Genomic DNA, 14,820 nt, shown 5'->3' on the forward strand with positions numbered 1-14,820 from the left:
ATTCTCAAGTAGTCTTTATCATAAATTTTGTATTCAGTGTGTTTATATTCATAGTTGTAAATTACTTGAATTTCAATTTCCAAATGATGAAATATACAGGTTTTCTGTGCATCTCAACACAGTTTGTAACCATCCTCTCATCAAAGGTGTTGACTATAGGCTGATTAGTGACGTTATGATCGGTTTTCTTTCTCCATTATATAATAAGAATAGGGGTTTAAGTAAACTAATCTCAGTGCATCAGTATTAATGCTTTTACGTAAAGTGTGCTGCTTATTGCATAGGAACAAACCATGTATTTTACGTATATAGATACGTCACATGTGACTCAGATTGAAAACAATAATTGAGCAAATGTATCTGTGTGTCTATATGCTTGATGTCGGTGAAGTTATCGTCATAATACAGCAAATGTATCTGTGTGTCTATATGCTTGATGTAGGTGAAGTTATCGTCATAATAGAGCAAATGTATCTGTGTGTCTATATGCTTGATGTTGGTGAAGTTATCGTCATAATAGAGCAAATGTATCTGTGTGTCTATATGCTTGATGTTGGTGAAGTTATCGTCATAATACAGCAAATGTATCTGTGTGTCTATATGCTTGATGTTGGTGAAGTTATCGTCATAATACAGCAAATGTATCTGTGTGTTTATATGCTTGATGTTGGTGAAGTTATCGTCATAATGCAGCAAATGTATCTGTGTGTTTATATGCTTGATGTTGGTGAAGTTATCGTCATAATACAGCAAATGTATCTGTGTGTCTATATGCTTGATGTTGGTGAAGTTATCGTCATAATACAGCAATTGTATCTGTGTGTTTATATGCTTGATGTTGGTGAAGTTATCGTCATAATACAGCAAATGTATCTGTGTGTCTATATGCTTGATGTTGGTGAAGTTATCGTCATAATACAGCAAATGTATCTGTGTGTCTATATGCTTGATGTTGGTGAAGTTATCGTCATAATACAGCAAATGTATCTGTGTGTCTATGCTTGATGTTGGTGAAGTTATCGTCATAATACAGCAAATGTATCTGTGTGTCTATATGCTTGATGTTGGTGAAGTTATCGTCATAATACAGCAAATGTATCTGTGTGTCTATATGCTTGATGTAGGTGAAGTTATCGTCATAATACAGCAAATGTATCTGTGTGTCTATATGCTTGATGTTGGTGAAGTTATCGTCATAATACAGCAAATGTATCTGTGTGTTTATATGCTTGATGTAGGTGAAGTTATCGTCATAATAGAGTAAATGTATCTGTGTCTATATGCTTGATGTTGGTGAAGTTATCGTCATAATACAGCAAATGTATCTGTGTGTCTATATGCTTGATGTTGGTGAAGTTATCGTCATAATACAGCAAATGTATCTGTGTGTCTATATGCTTGATGTTGGTGAAGTTATCGTCATAATACAGCAAATGTATCTGTGTGTCTATATGCTTGATGTAGGTGAAGTTATCGTCATAATACAGCAAATGTATCTGTGTGTCTATATGCTTGATGTTGGTGAAGTTATCGTCATAATACAGCAAATGTATCTGTGTGTCTATATGCTTGATGTTGGTGAAGTTATCGTCATAATACAGCAAATGTATCTGTGTGTTTATATGCTTGATGTAGGTGAAGTTATCGTCATAATAGAGTAAATGTATCTGTGTGTCTATATGCTTGATGTTGGTGAAGTTATCGTCATAATACAGCAAATGTATCTGTGTGTCTATATGCTTGATGTTGGTGAAGTTATCGTCATAATACAGCAAATGTATCTGTGTGTCTATATGCTTGATGTTGGTGAAGTTATCGTCATAATACAGCAAATGTATCTGTGTGTCTATATGCTTGATGTTGGTGAAGTTATCGTCATAATACAGCAAATGTATCTGTGTGTCTATATGCTTGATGTTGGTGAAGTTATCGTCATAATACAGCAAATGTATCTGTGTGTCTATATGCTTGATGTTGGTGAAGTTATCGTCATAATACAGCAAATGTATCTGTGTGTCTATATGCTTGATGTTGGTGAAGTTATCGTCATAATACAGCAAATGTATCTGTGTGTCTATATGCTTGATGTAGGTGAAGTTATCGTCATAATACAGCAAATGTATCTGTGTGTCTATATGCTTGATGTTGGTGAAGTTATCGTCATAATACAGCAAATGTATCTGTGTGTCTATATGCTTGATGTTGGTGAAGTTATCGTCATAATACAGCAAATGTATCTGTGTGTTTATATGCTTGATGTAGGTGAAGTTATCGTCATAATAGAGTAAATGTATCTGTGTGTCTATATGCTTGATGTTGGTGAAGTTATCGTCATAATACAGCAAATGTATCTGTGTGTCTATATGCTTGATGTTGGTGAAGTTATCGTCATAATACAGCAAATGTATCTGTGTGTCTATATGCTTGATGTTGGTGAAGTTATCGTCATAATACAGCAAATGTATCTGTGTGTCTATATGCTTGATGTAGGTGAAGTTATCGTCATAATACAGCAAATGTATCTGTGTGTCTATATGCTTGATGTTGGTGAAGTTATCGTCATAATACAGCAAATGTATCTGTGTGTCTATATGCTTGATGTTGGTGAAGTTATCGTCATAATACAGCAAATGTATCTGTGTGTCTATATGCTTGATGTTGGTGAAGTTATCGTCATAATACAGCAAATGTATCTGTGTGTCTATATGCTTGATGTCGGTGAAGTTATCGTCATAATACAGCAAATGTATCTGTGCGTCTATATGCTTGATGTAGGTGAAGTTATCGTCATAATACAGCAAATGTATCTGTGTGTCTATATGCTTGATGTTGGTGAAGTTATCGTCATAATACAGCAAATGTATCTGTGTGTCTATATGCTTGATGTTGGTGAAGTTATCGTCATAATACAGCAAATGTATCTGTGTGTCTATATGCTTGATGTAGGTGAAGTTATCGTCATAATACAGCAAATGTATCTGTGTGTCTATATGCTTGATGTTGGTGAAGTTATCGTCATAATACAGCAAATGTATCTGTGTGTCTATATGCTTGATGTTGGTGAAGTTATCGTCATAATACAGCAAATGTATCTGTGTGTCTATATGCTTGATGTCGGTGAAGTTATCGTCATAATACAGCAAATGTATCTGTGCGTCTATATGCTTGATGTAGGTGAAGTTATCGTCATAATACAGCAAATGTATCTGTGTGTCTATATGCTTGATGTTGGTGAAGTTATCGTCATAATACAGCAAATGTATCTGTGTGTCTATATGCTTGATGTTGGTGAAGTTATCGTCATAATGGCAAACCACATTGTGACTATAGTATATCATGAAGCTTTTAACAAATACTATCAAAATTTCTCTAATCGCTGCTCGTCCTCGTCAAAACTTGGCCTTTTTCCAGCAATTTACAGTTAAGAATATCATAGTGGCAAACTCAGTTGAGATTTGAGTGTTAACTCGTAAATTTATCTGATATATGTGGGTACCATGCTTTGTATGTCTACCTCAGTACCTGACACGAGTTGATTTTTTTTACTGTACACTCAGTGTTGTACTCGTATATTTAAATTGAAATAATTAGGATTGTTTAATTAGGATTAGGAATAATAATCAATATTTTAAAATATAAATAAACAGTTTGAGGTACGGTACGTTCAACCTGTTATTATTATAATACAGCTGATCAGCTTATTGGTTTCATTTTTATTTTGTCACAGACTACAACGACGTGTTTATGTATTTTCCTTTGGGGCCTTATTAACATAAACTATTACTAGAGATCCATTTTTAGATGGGCTTTCATTTATATGTACAGTAACATGACGTAATGTCTCGGCGAACCACTTGTGCTTGTTTTATACATTTTCTACTGTATTTACGTGTTTTCTGTTTCAGATGAAATAGTTGATGCAAGATATTAATAAATTTGTAACTGGTATCAGTTTTTTACTATCCCCTAATTAAACAATAGAAGTAGATTTTAGGGTGTAGAATACAAATGTTTATTTTGTAAATCTAACTCCTGATGCCCCAGCATTTTCAAAAGTTTCGATCGGGACACTTTCATATTTGGTTGTTTTTTGAAATTGGATTTTGTTGATGGTTATATAATGTCGGTGTGTTTGTGATTATGAAATTTGAGGTGAGTTTGTGTCATTCCCAATGGGAGTGTACTATTTATACATGTAACTGTACATTCCATGTAATAACTTATTCATGAGTATTGTTATGGTATACACTTGTTTGAAAACTAGACCTTACTATGTACAGCGTATATGTGTGCAACTAAAAAATCTATGATAACAGAACAGTAACAGAGTTAGCCACATATTCTGTGTATTGAACATCGTATCATAATAGGCGATTTTCCGATCAAAACGTGAGATCCTGCATTATGTGTAAAATCCAACAGAAAAAACTAAAGTTATAACGTAGTGAGTTCAAAACATCACATGGGATTCAACGAACACAAAACTATTTTTTTGCTATTTCCATGCCTAAATAATAATATGCTATACATGTGATAATGGTCAATTTTGATGTAAGGATATCTCAATGCCATTTTCCACTCTCAAAGATCAGCATTTTGACATTGAAAATGACATTATTGTAGTTAATGGAAAATCACTTGTTGTACAGCACTGTGTACAATGTACTACCAATACCGATGCCTACATGCCAAGTTAAAACAAAAACATATATCTATACAGATTTGGTTACGCTTAACATTGTATATATAGCATAACAAGTTCGCCTAAACATTCAAACGCTTGTCTTCTACATGGTGATCTAATTTCGTTAGTATAGTATTATTTTCATGATGAAATCGTACATTGTAAGTTATCATATTATGGTTAAATTGATGTCACAAAGCTTCTTACTTTTAGACTGTATTTATTCTACATGTATTAGTGGTACATGTGCTTACATACATGATAGGGGTGAATCTGTGGCCATGGTTACAATACAATTGTAGAATTATATTCACCTCTACACTTCTAATAGAGCAAATTATGATACTGGTGTTCTGCATGCATCTTTGTCACTTTGTATTTTACTATATCATCAATACATGCACTTTATTTGTACCAACAAGTTCATATTCAATTAAAATGGTATATCGCAACAGAGGGGATGTGGCTTCTATTAGAACATCTGCACATATGAGAAATGCTCATTTTTTGGTTCTCAATGAATTTTATTTTCATTCAAACATGTACATACATTGGACATCATGGCTTCCTGATGCATGTCATTTTTTGTTAGATTGGATCTGAAATACAATGTAGGTGACTTGCGGCCATTTTGTTTTAATTATTGCTGTTTCAGAGACGTAACTTTCAATATGGACATGTACTCGTTTGATGATCTGGTTTCATTGCTGACTAAATTTTAGTGTTAAAAAATCATTATAATCAAGCATTTGTTTTTGTCTGCATATCACTGACATGTTTATGTTCAAACTATATTACTATAAACAAAACTATAAATTTGATAACTAACCGCGACTGAGCCATGATTTGCTTGTTAAAATCGTAATCACATTGATCCTTAGTATATATCTCAGACTAGCTATGCATTGTATATGACATCTTGCAATTGAGAATGCTATCTGACTTCATTATAATTGGCTGAATGATAAAGTGCTTACATTACATAGTACTATACATTTACTACATTATTTTGTATTGAAATTTTAAAATTAATATTTTTTATTTAATAGATCTGATCATTTCTTAGATATGCAAGGATTGATTTTGTTAAAATTTGTATGTAGTTAAAACCTCACATCAGTATGGTTTGTGATCTTATTGGGGATGGCGACTAGTGATTATTTTGGTCTTATAAATCCTTATATCCAAATACTTGAACTTGTGTGCAATGATTTCACTGATTAGTGACAAACGTCTACTAAATTGACTCGTCTTTGAAAACTGTATACATTTAATTGTCTTTCATTGTCATGGCATCATCTTGTGATTTTTCATGATTATTTTCATACTGTCTTGAAAGCAATTTGTGTTTCACGCGTTTGGAATAAGTAGAAAGCTTTTAGACGTGCATTGTTTTTCCCATATTTTAACCTGTTAGGTCAAAACGGGAGATAAATTGAAATGCAGCGTTTAACAATGCATTTGAAACATTTATTCCAATTACATGAGAGGCAATTATTGATGACATTACATTCACATCCATATCATTCACAAATGAAGTAAGGGCATTGAGTTCAACGTTTTCTAATCTCATACAATTTGCATAACAATTAGATTGTCATTATTGCACTCTGTACAACATGTCCTTTCACAGTATACTAAATTCAAAGGGTCCAAAAAAGAATGAGTTTGGAAAATGGTTTAAAATTGCAACAAATTTGAAAATGAGCAAAGCACTAACTTGTCACCAGATTTGTTTTTATGGAAATTATAATATCCTTCATAGGGTTTAATGCTCATTTTAAAATAATCACGAAATCTTAGACTTTGTGGCGGGCGGGCGCGGTGGGTGGTGTCATTGTGGTATTTGAGCTATTAATAGAAGCGCATATAAACCCAAAATTTTGTGTATTGTATACTGACTCATTAAAATATTACATACATAGAAACCCTGCTGTAATTTATGCAAGTGAATAAACTACTAATAGAGTAAATATGATATATTGTAAATTTAATTTGTAAGTTTGATTACTTGCTATATTGATCATTCTAGCAAAAGTGTCAAGTCAAGTAATAAAGTAAATTTGGCTAAATTGACACAACTATCTCAAAGTGTTTCACGTTGTCTTTTAACTTATAAAGGAATACATGTACTTGTAACTGGCTTGCCTCCTGGCTAACACTGTCATCATGTGTGTTGTCTTGGATTAATCATAATGTGAATAGTAATACCATGAAAACTTTGGAAATATGTTTTGTGAATACAAAATTATTTTTAAATTTGAACTGGTTGAATATTTGTGTAAAAATTACAGAAATGTTAGATACATGTAGCATTCATGGTGCCTCATTTGTTGTCAGAAATCAAAATTTTGGTCAAAACGATTACAAACACGACCAAGATATTGTTGTGGAAAAGACTTACAGATTTATTGTGTAAATGGGTAAAATAACATTTCTGCTGTTATCATAAATATTATAAAAGCTGTTAATATTCTTTGAGTAATTATTTTAAATACACAATTCAGCAAAATCAATGTCAACAGATCTTACTACAACTTTGATAACAACAAATTTTATTTCTTGGATACATTCATTGTCTCTACTCTGAAAATGAGGGTAGTACCGTGCAGCAATCTGATTGGTTAATGGCCTTCCTGACCTATCAGGTCAAGGAACACCGTGGTAGGTCAACTCATATTTTAATAAACATGGTGGATTTCATCATTTGTACGGAATGGTTCAAGTGTTCTGAAACATTCTTTCACTGAATAATAAGCAATACTCTTTGGAAAGTAAGTTATTTTTGTGTGTATGTCTATGATAGTATACGTGTGGATGATCAGCTGCATGCTGTTTACATTCTTCCAGTGTCTCTAATAATATGTATCAACAGTTTTAGTTTTCATTAATCAAAGCCTAAATTTGAGTAGAACCATTGATCTAAGAAGAGAAATAGGGGGGTGGGGTGAAATTTAGGAGAAATAAAAACAGCAAATTTTACAAGCCAATAAATTACCAAAAAAAATAATTAGGTGGTCAATTTTTTTAGAGGAGGCCAGAGAGAAGTTAGAACTTTTACAGGTTTTTACATATAACTAGTATAAGAAGTGTTCTCCTATTTAATTTAAACCACTATAGCAGTAAAAATGTACTTTAATTATATATACTTACAATTATTCACATAAAAAGCTCTTTTATAGCATCAAGAAATGTACAGTTTTCAGCAATTTATGATTTAAAAGGTCAGCAATGGAATTGGAAATCAACCACTGGCATGTACATAGCAATGGAATTGTAAATCAACCACTGGCATGTACATAGCAATGGAATTGTAAATCAACCACTGGCATGTACATAGCAATGGAATTGTAAATCAACCACTGGCATCTACATATTTATGATTTAAAAGGTCAGAAATGGAATTGTAAATAAACCACTGGCATGTACATAGCAATGGAATTGTAAATCAACCACTGGCATGTACATATTTATGTTATAACATGAGGAACTCATCAACTTAAAATTTACAACAGTTGACAAGTATGGTTTGGAGTGTTGTACCTGATTTGTCAGAAGCACATCACTGATACATCATTCATATAACTCTCACCATTTAGCAATGAATCACTTTGACATAAAGAGGTGTAAGAAAGATGTTCACATCATCAATAATTTATAGTCACCCTGTTTTAATTTTGGGGTCCATCTGTACTTCTGTCCAGAGCCATTCTGAGACACACTTCAACCAATCTTAGTCAAAATTACGACAAAGACCATGTGTGATTACTTGCATATGCACATCCATTTTTCTTTACCATTTGATAAAATACACAAGAACATGTATGGTTGACTATCGGTCATTTTGGCTCTCAAATTTGTTAGATTCAGATACTTAACTGTATCCGGAACAGTTTTTCAGAGATATACTGGCTGATTTTATTCAAACTTTGTATCCTTACCATGTATATCAAGTTACAGGTGCCTGTCAATTTAGTCCCCATATATTCAGATGTACAGTACAGCTCTAAACTTTACCAAAATGCTAGCGTGGTGTTAGCGCACATTAACGTGCTGTTAGCTTTACGTTAACACAAGTCTAACGCATGTGCATGCAGAGGTAATGTGCCAGTATGTTAGTATATTCAGCGTAAATTGCCTGCAGTTGATTCTATTGTTCGCAGCAAAAAGGAAACACAGTTGAAAAGGTAAAAACAAGTACAAAAATAAAATAAAAAGAATTTCGTGTAAACTATTAAAGACGAGTAATATTCCTGCCTAGCACGTCCAGTGAATTGCACGTTGAGTATACGCACGCAACATAAGCTTTTGACCTAGATTAGACTGGGACGTAATTTATTTTTTAGCACCAGCACAGTTTACTAGACGTAAAAATATTTTTATCTTCGTGTCAATTTGTTTGAATATTTTGTTTCCCAAATGAATTTAAATCTACTAACAAAGTGCAGTATAATTTCGGATTTGCCCAGTGTGTCGGTACGATGCCTGGTTTTTGCTGTTGAAGTTACGATGTGCTAAGGTTTTAAATTTTTATTTTTTTTATTTTACAATGGACACAAGAATACAGGCTGAATGAAACAAGAAATAATAATAAAAAACATGTTATTTGCCATTTTTGCCAGCTTGCATTTTGATAACATGTGCAGTGGTATAAAACAATTGATCTTGTCCCGATGTAGATATATATCAGCATTTCTCTGACCAGAGTGCGGTGTCGACGTCTTCATTTAAAATTACGAAGAATCAAGAATACGTAATAAATTGGCTTTTTTGCGTTAATATATTTAAAGACTATTATTTCCAATGTTATTTTGGAAAAGTATCTTTGACATGCAAAGGCGACGGTCACTAAATTATTGTGTGGAAACTTTGTTGTAACAATGGTGCGGGACTCTATTTCATTTTGGTTTTTACTAACTAAAATCATTTGCTAAAATTAAACTACAACGTTCCATTCTCATTGTAAATATGGATTGATTATTATTGTACAGTACTTGAACAGAAACGTCAAGGGGAAAATTGATATATGATGTTTCGTTTTACTTGTTTCAATTCACGAGATTGTTTGTGATCATGAATATGCCGCCAAGTGACTGTGAATCAAATGGTTGTCTCGGCACCGATCCGAGACCACGACAGCCATCCAATGAAAATTGTGAATTTACCAAGTTGTTTTGACAATTTCTATCAATCCAATGCTGATTCCTTATAAATATGTCACCTAATTTATTTGAAAGTTGGTACTCGGGTACTATACTGTTAGGTAAAACTGTAGTTTGAGTTATTTTGTGATTTGATCAAATTTGTCAAATTGATTGTCTAAAATCCTACAAATATCAGTCTGTAAACTTGTTTGGAACTGTTTTTTCATACATGGTGATTTTAATAAGACTTTGTATCATGATTATGTATACTGGGTTACTGGTGCATGTATTTACTGGTATGTATAATTATATTCACTATGTTTTGTCAGTCTATGCACTTCTAGTCTTACTGCATTGATGTATGGAGCCATTTGGTTTATCTACACATGAAAGTACGGTAAAAACAAAGTGAGGACTGTGCATGTGTCAATACATGTTTGATCTGTAGTAGTCATCATTCATGAAGAGTAATGTTTTTGTGAGATATCTGAGACAACAGAAATTTTAGCAATTTAAAATGATACTAGTATCAGCTGTCAGTTGTTGAAAATTTTTGAGTGTGGTATTTCACTGTGTATTGCTTAGAACATAAAGGTAAACATAAACCCTTTATTTTTATTTCTGTAAGACAGAACTTGTTTGTCCATCTTCAGTGTGTTGTATTTGAACATTGCCGTAAATTGCTTCTATTCTCAAGAGAAAAAAGTCAACTGGTTGTTAATATAGTTGTTTAATAGAGCTTTCATTTAATCCTGACTTGATCTTTTGTGCATTCATGAATTACATTGGCATTTAGTTGCAATGCTTGCAGCTTTTCAATGCAAATTACCGGTTGAAGTAATACAAAGTGCAATTGTGTGTTCCTTTATTGAAAAATATACATAAAGAAAAAGTCAACCATTTGCGGCTGATAGTATTATGGGATAGATAACATGTCAGCAGCCATGCATGGATTAATAATATTATTTACATATTTTATGTCTTTTTTTACAATGTTTAATCTGTTACGTTTATATATAAAAATTACAATATCGTAAGTGTTTGTGTTGAGACTAATTTAAGTCATTACAAACAGTGGACTGTAATTTTCATGGAAAATTCTTGAAACTGTTAGATTGTATTTACTAGTACCGGTAGTATTTGATGTGCAGTTCAGTTATCTTGTTATAAAACTTTTAATTAAAATGCTCAATTCATTACATTACTGTCATGTGTGGTACAATGTACCCCTTAGCTGGCTGCTTATCATACTGTCATGTGTGGTACAATGTACCCCTTAGCTGGCTGCTTATCTTACTGTCATGTGTGGTACAATGTACCCCTTAGCTGGCTGCTTATCATACTGTCATGTGTGGTACAATTTACCCCTTAGCTGGCTGCTTATCATACTGTCATGTGTGGTACAATGTACCCCTTAGCTGGCTGCTTATCATACTATCATGTGTGGTACAATGTACCCCTTAGCTGGCTGCTTATCATACTGTCATGTGTGGTACAATTTACCCCTTAGCTGGCTGCTTATCATACTGTCATGTGTGGTACAATTTACCCCTTAGCTGGCTGCTTATCATATTGTCATGTGTGGTACAATGTACCCCTTAGCTGGCTGCTTATCATACTGTCATGTGTGGTACAATTTACCCCTTAGCTGGCTGCTTATCATACTGTCATGTGTGGTACAATGTACCCCTTAGCTGGCTGCTTATCATACTGTCATGTGTGGTACAATTTACCCCTTAGCTGGCTGCTTATCATACTGTCATGTGTGGTACAATTAACCCCTTAGCTGGCTGCTTATCATACTGTCATGTGTGGTACAATTTACCCCTTAGCTGGCTGCTTATCATACTGTCATGTGTGGTTTTTGTCTCCTACCGACTTCCTGTTCCTGCCCGTCTTTGAAAATGGAACACTGAATTATAAAAGATGTGTTCATTTGAAAGTATATTTTATGTACACATTCAGATGTCTGCTTCAGTTTTCTAAAACATTTTAAAATCTCAATATAATTCTCTGATTTATTGAATACATCCTAAAAATATTTCCATGATATTTAATGGTTTATCCATAGACCCTAAACCCATGGTTTACTGTACTGTTTAGAAACCTGTGTAGGTGAAATTGTGTGTATCACAAATGAAGATAAAAGTATGCAATTATAAACATGTACGTTGATATGTGATGAATAAATCTTACAATTAACAAACATTCACACTTTGCAACCACTTGAAAGCAATTCCATTTCATGCATACATGTATCAATCAAATGAATTTCTAACCAATAGCATCACAGAATGCAGTAGACGCTTGGAAAAGTTGAATTACACAAACAGAAATGAGCATGATTTTGTTGTCTCATTAAAAAACTGAACTAAAATTTTTGATGGTACATGCGAGTAAGCTTTCAAAAAACTATCTTCTTTCTGTAATTTGCATTTTAGTTTCTAGAAATATAGGTCATCTCATCTCGCATATCACACCTTTGCATATCAAGATCTATATCGCATATCACACCTTTGCATACCAAGATCTATATCGCATATCACACCTTTGCATACCATGATCTATATCGCATATCACACCTTTGCATACCAAGATCTATATCGTATATTACACCTTTGCATACCAAGATCTATATCGCATATTACACCTTTGCATACCAAGATCTATATCGCATATCACACCTTTGCATACCTTTTTAGTCCCCGTTCGGACGTAGTCCGAAAACAGGGACTTGTGTTTTGCCCTGTGTGCAAACGTGCGTCCGTGATCACCTGTATCTCGAACATGCATGGACCGATTAGGTTCAAACTTCACTCATACATCACACATTATATGGGACATATGCACATGCATTTTTTTCATGATCCGATTAACGATAGCCGAATAGCGGCCATTTTAAGGCCGAAAATGCATCAAAATCGCACATTTTCACCATTCCGGACCCGGATCTCAGTTATGCATGGACGGATTTTGTTCAAATTTGGTACATACATTAAACATAATAGGACCTTGATGCACGTCATTTTTTTTGTGGATCGGGTTTGAAATTGCCGACTGGCGGCCATTTTGTTTTAAAGAATTCAGTTCTGGAACCGTATCTGAGACATGTCTGGATTGATCGAGTTCAAACTTCACACACACAAGGTACATCATGTCACAAATATGTATGTGCATTTGTTTCATGATCTCATTAACGATAGCTAATGGCGGCCGCTTTAAGGCCGAAAATGCATTGAAATCGCACATTTTCACCATTCCGAACCTGGATCTCAGTTATGCATGGACGGATTTTGTTCAAATTTGGTACATACATTAAACATAATAGGACCTTGATGCACGTCATTTTTTTTTCCGGATCAAGTTTGAAATGGCCGACTGGCGGCCATTTTGTTTTAAAGAATTCAGTTCTGGATTCGTATCCGAGACATGTCTGGATTGATCAAGTTCAAACTTCACACACACACAAGATACATCATGTCGCAATTAGATATGTGCATTTGTTTCATGATCTCATTAACGATAGCCAAATGGCGGCCATTTTAAAGCCGAAAATGCATCAAAATCACGTATTTTCACAATTTCGAAACCGGATCTCAGTCATGCATGGATGGATTTTGTTCAGATTTAGTGCATATATTAAACATAATATAAGCTTGATGCATACCAATTTTACTGGCGGCCATTTTGTTTTAAAGAATTTAGTTTTCAATCCATATCTCGGACATGCCTGGACAGATCAAGTTCAAACTTCACATACACATCATACATTATATCATACATATGCCTGTGCATTTGGGCCAGTCCTTTTAAGATCAAAAATTTACAAAAATTGCACATTTTCACCATACCGGAACTGAATCTTAGTCATGCGTGGGCAAACTTAGTTTAAATTGTTTTTTGGATTGTGTTGAAAATGGCTGACTGGTGGCTATTTTGTTTTACTGAATGCAGTTCAACATCCATATTGTTGCTGCTTTGAATGTATATGTCACTCAAATATGAACGGAACGGGGACGTGTCATTGACAATGACTTTTTTATAATTGCTTGTTAAACAATAATGGCAGATTTGTTGAGAGTAAATGATACAGTAACCACATTCCATGATTTAAATTATTGAGTAGAATTGTCTTACACTACAATAGTACAGGTATATAAGCTATTCCAGTTGAGTATTAATACATACAGTGTTGAAGCGCATCTTCTGCCGTGCTTAGGTTTCTCCATTTTTTGTCACCACAGATATTCAGAATGTCCAATAAAGTATTAAATGGACCCTCTGCTAGCAGTAATGGCAACAGCAGTGCTGAACCAGTACCAACACCGCCGACACCAACGCCTTTACCATCAACATCAAAGGTGGTAAGTTTAACTATAGTATAATTATTTCAGTTACTCAAATAACTATGAGCTATATACTAGTAGCATTCATATTAATTGTTTGCTGGTATTGTGTATCCAACATACCTAAATCAATTGCCAATATGACTCAAATTATGAAACAGTATTCTTCTGAAACTTTGATCTATAATGCTGGTTTCACATTGGAAAATAAAGGCTGGCCGTAGACGTACTCAAATTTTAGACTTCACTACAATTGTGAACACAATTTTCAATATTTGGCTGACCTAAATTAATCACTTCCGTGAAGAGATGCCAGGGCTTGTCCTAATTTTAATCCGCAAGTTAGGCTGATCTAACTACAATATGAACAAGCACTAGATTACTATTGCCATTATCAAATTAGGTTCTGGTTAGAAGATACTGAAATAGAGAAAAATACAAGTAAAAAGAAAGTTGAGACTTCTGTTGGTGGATTTTCAAGTGATAGTTGACAACAGCATTCATAGTGACCGAAAGAGAAAGCCTTGCAATTTGTTTTCCTCCATGTCCTCAAAACTATTTGTGTCTACTAATTATTGTCTCGTTCTAGTGTCTAGATAGTCTTGCCACTGTCACAGAACAAACATATGCAAAATCATATTGAACT

The 14,820-nt window shown here is 33.8% G+C and overlaps 1 protein-coding gene across 1 annotated transcript in view; it reads left to right on the forward strand.

Moving 5' to 3' along the window:
- Nucleotides 1–14,820, forward strand: part of LOC100379064 (poly [ADP-ribose] polymerase tankyrase-like) — a 93,962-nt gene that overhangs the window by 10,947 nt on the left and 68,195 nt on the right. Inside the window, exon 2 of the mRNA XM_085495486.1 lies at nucleotides 14,073–14,192. Coding sequence (XP_085351612.1) covers nucleotides 14,073–14,192 — 120 coding nt within the window. The remainder of the gene's footprint in view (nucleotides 1–14,072; nucleotides 14,193–14,820) is intronic.

The sequence above is a fragment of the Saccoglossus kowalevskii genome, chromosome 2 (assembly GCF_978046115.1).
Source record: "Saccoglossus kowalevskii chromosome 2, keSacKowa6.1, whole genome shotgun sequence".
NCBI lineage: Eukaryota > Metazoa > Hemichordata > Enteropneusta > Harrimaniidae > Saccoglossus > Saccoglossus kowalevskii.